Raw genomic sequence first — 13,089 nt, forward strand, 5'->3', positions numbered from 1 at the left:
GCGGGGATACAAGGGGTCATTGTTGTGAAGAACAGCGCTTGTGTTTGTATCCGTGCGGCCCATAGTGTCCCCTCTCATCTCTCTGCTCGGCGCTTTCTACCAATACTGTTTGGGTTGAAACGCGCGCTCTGTGCCTCTCACTTAGAGGCGTTGATGCAATTATAAAACTCACACACGGACATGAAGAGGCGCACTGTGCGCGACACGCCATCTTTTGAAGGGCCTTGAATGTTGTCCACCTGTGATGCGGTGGTGAAACAAAAGTGGATGAACATGTGTATGAATCCAAACCCCACCTTCAGCGATGTATAATTGTCCCGCTGAATCTGAAAACGGCCTCGCAACACTCTTTAGATTATGTGAAATCAATTCGAGTCTTTGGGTTTCCTGACCTTTATAAATTCTCGATCCAGACAAACGATAATTTAGGATCTTTGTGTGAGATACAGCTCTCTCGTTTCTCCTCCCAAGATGCGATCAGCCCACTGATAAAGCTCAATTTATGGATCTGTCGGCAACATACCTCCGAGCATGTTCTGAAATTTGAAATGAAACCGCGTCGGGTTCATCAAATATCACACTCGTGATGAATTGTCCACGAAAATCCTGCAGCGGCTCACTTGATTAGAATTCAGGAGTTTGAATTTAAAGAGGCCCGCCATTTCTCAAAAGAAAGAAAGTGTTACTTTTGGTCTCTGGAAAATTGCGAATGTAATTTACTGGCCTACAGGTGTCACATTAACTATATACGCTTCCCTGTACAATACAGAATGTGCGGGTTTGATTGATAACACAATGCAACTAGGCATCTCCTCATCCAAGCGTAATGAAAGTCAGTTATATAATTCTACATGTTCAAATCACTGTGCGTAAATTTCGTGCGCGCAATTACGCACAATGGTATCTGACTCACCCTTACCATTAGAGAGAAATCAAACTTATTGCTCTCCATCTTTTGAAACATAATGACTCTAGATAGATAGATAGATAGATAGATAGATAGTTAGATAGATTTTGGAGCGAGAGTGCGAGAGATGGCAAACTAATATTTCAACCAATCAGAAATCTCCGTGCCTGCATCTGTGCAGTATCGCTGCTCCTTTAAGACTTGTCCCCCCCAGTATCTTTTTATTTTTTTCTCTCAGCCTCATACAAGGAGCTCTTTAAGCCCCGGTACCGACACACAGAGCAGGCATTCATACTCGGGCAGCGCGAGCGAGGGGGCTGGGGAGCGAGCGTCACTCTGGAAACTCGGGAACTCACGGATTCTCGTGCTAAACCGGCGACCTCCTTTTCTCATTACTGAAGTAAGGCGCTTAGCATTTCCAACTCTTTCCTCTCTGCTGCTGATGGCTGCTCTGACTCTGCGATTTGAGACAGAAGAACCTCGATTCACATTTAAAGATGTAATATTATCTCTGACAATCGTTAACGCGGCACGATGATTATTAACAAACTCTGTCAGGATTCGTGAAATAGCACTTTGGTTCAATACTGGTCCAAAATGGCTGATTTGTTCGTTTTCTAACTTTAATCATGTTACATTTGGGACATTTCACCCATTCTGGTCTTTGTGCAGAACCATCTGAGAATAGTTTTGTTACAACATTTACTTTCAGCAAAAAAGAAAATGTGATGTGGCCTGAAGAACAATTTCTGACACTTATATGTGCAACAAGTGCTTCTGTTTTAAATTGATTTCTGGGCCTGACTTGTTGATCGTCATTTATTTGGGAAATCTTTCTGTCTGAGTTTAAAATTCAAGGTTTTCTGTTCGACAGAGGAAGCAGTAAGCCTTTTTATTTATTAAGAGTTAAGTTAAATTAAGTTTATTAAATACATTAGTTGTAAGAGCCTAACTAAACAAACATCATCGACAAAGTCGCTTATCCTCTACTTGTTTTTGGTGTAGATGGGAAAATAGTTAAAAAATATATTTTCATATATATTTCCCTTGTTAGATTAAAGTGCATTTGGATGAATTCCATCTTGTGCTGGTTATTCCAATATTTAGGCTACTGTTGTTTTGAAGTTGTGTGGACGAGATGACACTGTAAATATGAGCTTTTGTAAAACTAATTGAAAAAAAAAAAAAGTTTCTAAACAAGCAAATTAAGGCCAACTTACTGGCAGGTCAAGCGGCGATAATGAGTTCACATAACCGAAATTCATGACGCACAGTAAATGTGCTCACAATTGTATTTAATAATGAGGATTATTTAAAGGATGAGTGAAAAACAAGTTATATTTGATATAATGTCGGATAATAAATCGAGTTACATTTGCTGTTGCAGCCTGATGGATTCACCATTCGCTTTAGTCCTAATTTAAAACGCTATCTACTTCAGAAATAATATACTTTATGATTAATGTCGTCATTGACCACTCAGTCAACGGATTCTTGATCATTGCACTTTCCTGTCTTTCATTAGAGTGACAGTACAAGCCAGAGCGTGCCGTGCGACCGCGGGCAACACGTGCGCATTGAGGCATTCGGTGCCTTTACGCACGACATCTACGTGTTGTGTCTGCTGCAGGGACGCTTTCGAGACGTGACGAGACTGTGAGGTGACCAGGTGGCAGGCGAATGCAATTATTAATGCGCCTCAGACAGATGGTGAAGCTGTACATGCCCCTCCGCGGTTAATGGATGCGATTCCTGGCATCCATTCTGATGTTAATTACAAGCTGGTCCAACTTTTATTAAGAGCTACATAATCTGTAATTTAACTCTGCAATCAGCCAACAGAGCCAAATGCCATCTTTAAAATGACTTGTTAACACATACTAGAGCTCACTTATGAATAGTAGATGATCAGGAAAAGTTGTACCCAGAAATGAGCAGACTGAAATGAACAGCCTTCATCAGAAAGGCATAAATACATTCACCTATATTGTACACGAGTTAAGTATCAGGCCAAACGCAAGAAAAGGGTGTACCCTTCTCTCAAATATAAAGGTGAGGTAAACTGAGTGTTAACACAGTCTGTTAAATTGACAAGCCGTTTCATAATGCCACTGGAAGTGAGCGAGATCACTAATTGACCCGCAATTTGATCCCGAAGCGGAAAACAAACCAGCGGGCTGTGGGGCTGCTGGTTCACAGGAAGTTCGCTGATTTAGGACGCGAAGTTCGAGGCAGGGTGTTGATTTAATGGACAAAACAAGGACACATTTTGCTGCCGTCGATAGACCCGGTCCTGTTCAACAAACGGACTGTGTCCAATTCACACGCGCGTATACTGACACGCATGCACGCTGGGTTTATATTTCCAGCGCCAGGCCATGTTTATCCAAGAAGTGCACAGTATAAATCCGAGGTCTGTGCTGCTGCGGCCTCGTATCATTCCAACACTTTCTCTCCGGGGAGCTTGGAATAACTGCAAAACCTTAAACAGTAGCTTGTTTTGGGGGGGCGAGGTCCAGGTCTGCAGAGAGGCACTGCGCTGGACTCCATATCCATAGCCTATGCAAACAGTATATACTTCTGTGCTTTCTGATAATAACGTTTATTAAACATAAGGTTAATACATATTGAATAGACCCCCGGGTGCAGTATAGCTCATCTTTGTTTCTCACAGATTTGAACAGATATGAAGTCTCCTTTGTCCTTCTTCCATGAAAATGTCTCATGATATTTAAAGGAACCACTTGAGGCACTTGTCATATCTTTATGAGTGCTGTGGAGACAATCTGAGGACATGGCTTGAGGACTATTTTATTGAGAAAAAGAAAAATGGGGTGGGGCAATTATTTCAGGATGAGTCTTTTTACGTTTCATTGCTGTGGTGGAGAGAATGAAATCATGCAAATTCAAACAGACACCCTTAGTGAGGGGTCATAAAAGACTGACCAGATAATAACGCCTCCTCCATAGAAATATACAGTCAATGGGCATTAAGGTGTTAAAGCAGGGACTGCCACTCTTCCTTTCTTGAACTCACGCTCTTCATCACTCTGCTGTTTCAGGTCCTTGCCGTTGGATTTCAATCGTGGGACAAACGGAGGAGAGAGAGAAGGGGAAGTCAGGAGGGAAGTGAGACAGGGTGAGTTTGGTGCAGACAGGTGTGTATTAGCAGGTAAACTGGGGTCCAAGGTGCGCACTGAGCCGCCTATGATACCAACAACGCGGATGGAAAGAACTTTAATGTGGAACCCTCACAGAGTTTTGCAACGGAGGCTGAGAGTAGAGACAGACTGGCAGTTTATATTATAACTTAGAGGAGGCCAGAGGGACAGAACAGACAGCAGTCAGCCCACACTCCGTACGTCACTGTAGGGATAGACAGGAATAAGGACCCGGCAGGTAGAATTACGCATTTAGGAACAGGCCTTACATCATCTGCGCACCCGGAGGATTGTGTGTGTAGGAAGATGTCCAGAGAGGAGCAGAGCTTATCGGAGGTTGAGCTCAGTCCCGGGATGTCGGACGACAGTCGCTCCCTGTCCCCGGGCCATTCCTCCGGTGCGGCTGGCGGGGGGGACTCGCCTCTCCACGGGCAGCAGCTGCCGCAGCTGGCGGGTCTGGACGATTCGGCGGCGGGCTGCTCGTCCGTCAAATCCGACGATGAGGACGAGCGTTTCCCCGCAGGAATCCGTGAGGCGGTGAGCCAGGTGCTCAACTGCTACGACTGGACCCTCGTGCCAATGCCGGTGCGTGTAAACTCCGGAAGCAAGTCCAAGCCGCACGTGAAGAGGCCCATGAACGCATTCATGGTGTGGGCGCAGGCGGCGCGGAGGAAACTGGCCGACCAGCACCCACACCTGCACAACGCGGAGCTCAGCAAGACCCTGGGGAAGCTCTGGAGGTGAGGGGCACTGTCATGGTGTGAACAAGCTCACACTTAGTACATCAGCTGTGAAATGTGTAGACAGCAGAGGTGTTTAGTGATATCAAAGCAGGGGGCAGCAACATAATGTTTGTGTCTGGAGACACCAAACCAGTATAGGGAATACAAAATATTCAGGATTAAACTTAACATCTTTCAAAAACACATTTTCTGAAACATCACTGCTCTAGATGATGGCTAGAGTTTATTGTTAGGGTGGGGGTATAGGACAAGGGTCAGTGTCATGGTCAAGCCTGAGAGTTTCAAGAATAAATGCACCTGGTTAAAGCAATCTTGTTGTTGCTCTGAATAGACAAATAGTAATAAAACCAACCTAGTTTTCTAAGGACCGGCTTACAAAGCATCCCCCCAACCAGCTGATTTTTTGCATCATGCACTGCAGTTCTCCATATTGTTTTTCTTCATTATACCTTGTTTTTTGTATCATCACTCTTCATTGATTTTATTTCAGGCCAACTTGAAGTACACTCACATTGATGCTGATATTAAAAACAAGGGTGGTATAAGTTGTTGGGTACTTGCAGATAGATGTGGCAGACAAAAGCACACAAAAGTCCATCGACAAAAAAACAAACATTTTGCCTGTCAACTGTTTTGAAAGTCTTTTTTTTTCATGGAAAAATGTCAAACATTTGCTAGTCCCTATTTTTGAATGTGAGGATTTGCTGCTTTTCTTTGTCACTTATTATCATAAATGATGAGTCTTTAGGTTTTGGACTGGTGGTTGGACAAAAGGAGCAATTTCAAGACATCATCAAGACATTTTATAGATTAAATGATTTAACGATTAGTCATGAAAATAACTGGCAAATCAATCATTAATTAAAATAATCGTTAGTTGCAGCCTCAGAGTAGATTAATGTATATATTATATTATTATGTTTTCACTACTAATGATAGTATTATATAATATAAACTCTCTATTAATATTATGATAACTGTGTAACAAGCTCTTGCCTTTTTTTGGACCAATTATTTTTTTTTTTGTGTGTGTTTTTTTAAAGTTTTTTTTGTGTTATGAATGATGATATGATTGTGACCTTGTCATGTGATCATGTGTCGTATGATGTTCTCTGCAAAATGTATGTGCTGTAAAAGAGTTGTACTGTGGTGTGTTGCCCCAAAACTCTGCCACATTGTCTCCCTGCCCACCTTTGGACACAGCTCACTAGTTGAGAAGCATTTGAATGTCGTTACTGTGAGTGTCACATGATCCTTGAGTCTAATTTCATACACTGTTTAATTACTGGCCATGTAACTGCAAATGGCTCCTGAGGGAATAAGATGGTGCTTTCACAACCTTTCAGCTCATATTTAAAGTACAGGTTTTCTACCTCCAAATTTGAAAGTATTGCAATATTTTCCTTGTTATTTTATTCAGCATTTCATATTTTAAATTGCTTTTGCCCCTCTTACTTAATACATTTGCTTGTTTACACGTTTATGTAAATTCTGGTTTGAGATTGCTAATATTCCTAAATTTAAGCCTCTCACTGTTTCTGATAGCTAGTTGTCAACATCCCTACATCTTGATCACAAAACCCCTGCAGTTTTTCAAGTTTAAAGTTCTGTCAGACCATCCATCCAGCTTCTATTTTCTCACACAGGACACTCACTATTTGCTGACAAAAAGGTCAGAAAGGGTAAATTCATTAACCTCGTGGGGATTGAACATTAATTAGATGAAGACTTGACCTTGGGCTCAGGCATGATTGGTTAATTGGCCCAGAAGCACGATGAACAGCAAGCCTGAGGAAGGTCAGGGGTTTCTCATGCCATTCCTGCCAGCAGTAGAGCTCAGTTTCATGTTGCAGACAGGATGTATCTTTGGCCATTATTATTTCATTACTGTCCAGCAGTTAAAAGCCCCTCGCAGGCATGGCACTACATACAGCTGCACAGCTGTAGTGAATGAAACATAATATATTAATATGCAATCAATTGGATCAGACTGCTGAGCTTATCACTGTTATTTGTGAAAGATTATTTTGATATTCTATTCTACGTATTTATCTTCTTTAGTGGACATTAATTCTTGACTTACTCCAGATTATTTCGTCTTGAAGAATTCATCTTAATGTGCATTTTTAGTATTCATGTTACCATTAACAGACCATGACTACAATTTCCATAGTATATGGAAAAAGAAATACACCAAAAGAAAAGCTCCCAAAAAAGACTTTTTGCATCATTATGTACCACAGCAAAAAACAAGTGTGGTCTAATTTTTTTTGACTGTTGAGGATTTTATTCTGTTCTTCATACCTAAAACATCAACTAACTTCTTTTCTTTTATCAAAGGCTTCTTAATGAGAGTGACAAGCGACCTTTTATTGAGGAGGCAGAGAGGCTGAGGAAGCAGCACAAGAAGGACTATCCCGACTACAAATACCAGCCACGACGTCGCAAGAACGGAAAACCTGGTTCCGGGTCAGGAAGTGAGGCCGACGGCCATTCGGAGGGTGAGGTCAGCCACAGCCAGTCCCACTACAAGGGCCTCCACCTGGATGTGGTCCACAGTGGGGGGGCTCGGTCCCCTCTGGCAGAGGGGCACCACCCTAATGCTGCAGGTGGGCTGCCGGCTCCCTGCCACTACCCCACTGACACCAACCTCGTCACACTGTTAGATTAGTTTAGATACAACTGGACTGTGGCACACAGAGAGATAACTGTCTGAATCTGCAAAGACTACTGTAAATACATGTTTTCTTGTGTCTCCACAGGTCAGAGTCACAGTCCTCCCACACCTCCCACCACTCCCAAGAATGAGTCTCAGTCGGGTAAGGCAGGGGATGGTAAACGGGAGGGTGCTGGGAATGGGGGCTCCCGTGGCACAATGGGAGCAGAGGGAAGCTCAGGTCCTGCAGGTTCTGGGAAACCTCACATTGACTTTGGTAATGTGGACATTGGTGAGATGAGCCATGAGGTGATGGTCAACATGGAACCTTTTGATGTCAATGAGTTTGACCAGTACCTTCCCCCCAATGGGCACCCGGGGGTTGGCCAGAGTGCTGGGGCAGTAGCTGCAGCAACAGCTTCTCCAGCCTCTCCATACACTTACGGCATCTCCTCAGCTCTGGTAGCGGCCAGTGGACACTCAGCAGCCTGGCTCTCCAAGCAGCAACAGCAGCAGCAGCAGCAGCAACATCATGGCTCCCCTCTGGGCTCAGATCCCTCCAAGGCCCAGATCAAGAGCGAGGGGGGAGGTGCCGGGGGTCATTTTGCAGAGGCAGCCTCAGCTGGCTCCCATGTCACCTACACTTCCCTCAGCCTTCCCCACTACAGTTCCGCCTTCCCCTCTCTGGCATCCAGGGCTCAGTTTGCTGAATATGCTGAACACCAGGCCTCAGGGTCATACTACGCCCACTCCAGCCAGGCCTCCGGGTTGTACTCTGCTTTCTCTTACATGGGGCCCTCCCAGAGGCCCCTGTACACTGCCATCACTGACCCAGCCAACGTCCCGCAATCACACAGCCCCACGCACTGGGAACAGCCTGTCTACACTACACTGTCGCGGCCATGACAGACAACGAGACCAGAGGGCACTGGTGCAGGTTCAGCCCCTATGTCAGACCCATGGAGCAGCAGCAGCAACAACAGTGTTGGTGGTAGCAATGGTGGAAGAGGTCTGGGCTGGGGGGATTGGGCAGGCACTGGGGGAGTCGGCTGGGGAGGCAGGAGGGGAGGAACCCCGTTCTGTTCTCAGCCAGAGGCAGAAATGCCGTCACAGCTCAAGGATGAGCTTGGAGCGTGGTGCTTTTGAAGCGTGGCTCATTATTTGGGGCACACAGTATAGTAGCGAAAGAATGTATTACTTTGGCAGCGCAGAGGAGAAACACCCAACCACCACCAGTGCAGAGTTCAGGTTAGATTTAAAGCAGCAGAACCTCCAGTGGTAGTGTTCAGTGTGGTAACACATCGTGTCCCTGTCAGTTTGGTGACTCCAAGTGTATCACAGTCTATGGCCTTCTCCCACAAGTCACATGGGGTAAGTAGCAACAGCGACCATGGTCCACATTCAGAATTAGAAAGACCTTGATCTGTATTCTGAAGGGTGTGACTGAGAGGGATCCAAATTCATTCTATATGCAATGGATGTTTTTTGTACCAGAAGAATGGAGTGCCAAAGTATTTAGCTGTGGCCCATTCACATCTCAGGCAGACTGACCTTTTTTTTTTGTTTTGTATTGCTTTTGGAAATCAATACAACAAACACTGACAACATTCTGTCTGTTTCTGAGGCACATTTGTGCCTATTTACAGGTCCAGTGTGTAGGATTTAGGAGGATCTATTGGCAGAGATAGTTAATAGATAATTATATTTTCATTTGTCTATTATCACCTGAAACTAAGAATTGTTGTGTTTTTGTTGCCTTAGAATGAGCCTTTTATGTCTACAAAGGAAGGGGGTCTTGTTCCATGGAGTCTGACATATTGCACCGGCATGTTTCTACTGTCTCCCAGAATGGACAAACCAAACACTTGCCCTAGAAAGGGTATTTAAACTTTTTTTTCTCTTCGCATTTTTAGCAGCCACTGTCGGGAAAGGTGAGGAGAGGGGTATTCACTTGGTTTCAATCTGCAAACTCACCACTAGATGCCACTAAATCCTTCATACTGGACCTTTTATTCAAATGTTTATGCTGTGTTCACTTAAAATGCCTTTTTATTTTTTACACACAATGAACGTGCATGGAAGACAAATGCCATAAAACATGTTGAGGTTTTGTTAAGTGAAATATATATTTAGTCAAAAAAAACATTTTCATGATGACTAACTATCAGGATAGTTTATACTATACTGTACTTGAAATTGCAAATGTATTGATGTGTACAGATTTGAAATATTTGTGAGACAACCAAAGTTTTGAGACCAAAACTTGTAAAGAAGAAACAGATTGTAAGGATGTTTCTCCCAACGCGACACTCAAAACTACCTACACTTCATTAGTTTTCTCTTAGCTTTCTCCAATGTGACTTATTGTAAATTACTTCAAAACATGTCAAAGTAGTGTCAAAAGTTACTTTTGCCTTTTTCACAATGGCACTGATGAGTGTGATGATTTTTCATTAGTATTTGATGTATTCATGGACAACATTAATGATAAAAATATCTATCTATACTTAGATAATCGATTTGTATTGACCAAATGAGTCATGGAATACAAGATAAAAGCTGTTTTAACAATTTACTGTATTAATACTGTCAAATGCTTTTTGCCATAATTATCTCCACTGACAGTCTGCGCCACTGCTTTTTCTTTTCCTTAATGCATGTTAAAATGTGTATATAGAACAGTATTCAATATGAAATGTCAGATCTTTTGATTGTAGTTGTGCAACTTAAAAAACAAACAAACAAGAATTTCTGAGACAGATTCACTGTGGAAGATGCCAATACAGAGAGACATTTGCCAGAGATTGAGAGCGTTAAGCTTCGAGGAGATAATACATTTTAACAAATTTTTTTCATGACCTAATATGAAATATAAAATGTGCCTTGTCCTTCATAATAACTGCTACTCACGTATCAATAAGCAACAACTGTATGTTAAATCATGTTTGTTTTCCACTTTTTTCATTAGCTCATGTTGTTTTCTCATTTCTCTTCTCTCTTTGGTCTTTTGTTTTGTTACTGTTTCCACATTTCATTTCTGTCCCTCATCTCCGCAACAGCACTGTATTTTAAGTGTGTTATTCTCCATCTTGGTAAGTGAAAAAAATAATAATGAATTTGCTTTGTTTTCATGTGTATCATTTAAAAATATTCTTTATCACTACTGGACACAGATCCAAACCATATGCATGCAGCACATTGAAGTTTAGAGCCCATTTTTATTTAACCATTTACCTCCAGCATAAGAGTTCCTTTTACATCCTTGTTGCTATGTGTGAAATATCTGTAATGTTGCTATGAATTTTACATTTCTTATTTATATTTGCTTTATGCTTGTGTGCGCTGTTATTGCTTTCTCACCGTAATGAAAAAAAAATTGACTGCCATTTTAGTATTTCATGGTTTCCACTCTTGTATAGCTGTTGCCAACACAACACAGCAACACAACCTCTAAATAACAGCAAGAGCGAAAGTCTAAACATGTGATGATGACTAATGATCTTTTACTCTCACTTGAAATAAAGCACTATTATTTCTGATTTAATACATGTCTGCCTCTTGAGACATTTTTACAGTGGAACAAATCATCTTAAATAATCATCTATCAATTAAAATCTCTGTCTGAATAACATTATAGTAATAACTAACTAAAAAGTGTTCCTATTGTTATGAAGTCGACAGAAACAAAGCAACAAAAACACGTCTTCATGGCATCTAGTGACTCAATCACTGCTGACATTCTTGGTAAAATCTGTTCAGCTGATGGATAATTCACTTTAGCTGGCTGTAGCAATCTACAACTGACCATTAGCAGAGCTAAACATGAGTAATGGGGATGCGCAGGCACTGTGTTACAAAAGTAGCAGAAGTGTCATCAAATCCACATTCATGTACTGTAGTTTGCAGCCGATGACTGCCATTGCAAGTTTCCTTGAACTTGAACTAATCCAGCCCTAGATGGAGGTACGATTGGTTATGCATGCCTATATGCATATTTTGAGCTTGTTATAGTGTGCATGTATATATGTGTATGTGTGTGTTTCCCTGTGTGTTGCAGGTTAAGCCTGACTCCTAATTCCCTCTTTTTAATCGGCTGTGTGATACTTTGGAAAGACAAAGAGGGCCATTGAAGGGGAGCTTGGGGAGGAGGGAAAAAGGGCAGAGAGGGAGCCTGCCTGGCCTGTAGCTTCAGCGGGATACAAAGGGACTCTCATACTCTCTCTGCGCATAGACCCCCACTACCCACCCTCCTCCTCTCATCCCCGACACTCACCCGCTCCACTAAAAACATCCCCCAAACTTTCTTTTTAGGTTGAAGCTGTAATGGGATTAAACAATGGAAAGGTTAATAGAGTTAACCAGAAGGAAGACTTTGGTCGAGTTAATTGTCTATTTAAGTGAATAGTGATCACCAAACTGTCAAAGCAGATGTCAGCCAGAAAAAGCAGACCCAGGAAGGTGATATGTGGCCTACCCAGGCAGTCAATAAAGCCACCAGCTCATCCTGCCACCATAGAGTGCAGAGCAAGAATGGATGAAAAGAAGGGCCAAGTGCAATATTCAAATTGTAGAAGCTGACAAAGGTAAAATGTGACAAAACAGCGTTATAATGAAGTGCTGTGCTGCAGAGATGTTCTCCAGATGCATATTTGGTACAGACCACAACAAGTGTCATAGCTTACCATATTTTGCAGCCCTATTCAAAAGCATTGTTATCTGGAAGGGTTGTGTTTGTTTCCTCCAGAAAGGGTGATGCATTGAAGGTCTGGTAAAATCAGGTGCTGCATCATGAGAAGACCATGGAGCTGGTATAAAAGTAAACACAAAACGGACAGTCTGTAAACATTAAGTCTCCATTTTGCTAAAGAAGATTGGGGTAGGAAACATGAGAAAAGTTTTCAATTATTTAAAAAAAAAGAAGCCTGACCTATGCATTACAATGCATAACAAAATGTGTTGTGTCTTATGTTGCCCGATTGCTTAAATTTACAAAGATACAATTACATTGTTCTGATCTCAAATTTAAAGCAGAATAGCCAAAAATCATGGAATCATGTAGCAAGACTTGTTTGCAAGAGGATCTGTAAAATAATACACAATATCTGAACAATTAAAGTAAAACACTATTTGAATTAACATAATCCATCATCCCTCAATCTAATAATCCAATCAACAAAGCCAGTCAACAAATGTTAGAGTTGATAATGCTCTATGTAGTCCATGTGCCGCGTAAAACCAGGGGCTGATGGGGAATTGTCAGAGGACAACAGATAAAACATACCACATATTTTGCGGTAGCCTCAGCTGGTTTGAGGACGACCTGATGGTGTCCTCACTGCGGCTGGTGCTGCTGAGTGTCACATGGGCTGCCCCATCCGCCCCGTGAAAGGAGTGCAGCGTCACCCTGAGGCGCTGTCTCCTCTCGTCAAAAGGCTCACAGATGAAAGCAGTTTTACAGAAATTAATAACATGACTGTGGCAAAACACGATTATAGATACCAGTACAGACTGGCCTGTCCCTGATGATGTTTAACTGCCTGAGATAGAGGAGGATACAACAACGCACATGTGGCTTTGTTTTTACCTCTGCAAAACAAGCTGCCTCATCAGTTCATATCTTTA

General features: G+C 42.3%; 1 protein-coding gene across 2 annotated transcripts; it reads left to right on the forward strand.

Moving 5' to 3' along the window:
- The first annotated feature begins 1,182 nt into the window (after window positions 1-1,182).
- sox10 (SRY-box transcription factor 10) lies at window positions 1,183-11,015 on the forward strand. Of its 2 annotated transcripts, none has more exons than XM_084371942.1 (4): window positions 1,183-1,307; window positions 3,970-4,808; window positions 7,152-7,420; window positions 7,574-11,015. In XM_084371942.1, the coding sequence occupies exons 2-4, from the start codon at window positions 4,375-4,377 to the stop codon at window positions 8,371-8,373; spliced, it is 1,503 nt and encodes a 500-aa protein (XP_084228068.1). In that variant the 5' UTR covers window positions 1,183-1,307; window positions 3,970-4,374; the 3' UTR covers window positions 8,374-11,015. The 2 variants fall into 2 exon arrangements, with proteins under 2 accessions (XP_084228068.1, XP_084228069.1); XM_084371943.1 differs by having other exon boundaries at window positions 7,152-7,312.
- Window positions 11,016-13,089: the final 2,074 nt, after the last annotated feature.

This window comes from Pagrus pagrus (assembly GCF_965226575.1).
Source record: "Pagrus pagrus genome assembly, chromosome: 13".
NCBI classification, from domain to species: Eukaryota; Metazoa; Chordata; class Actinopteri; order Spariformes; family Sparidae; genus Pagrus; species Pagrus pagrus.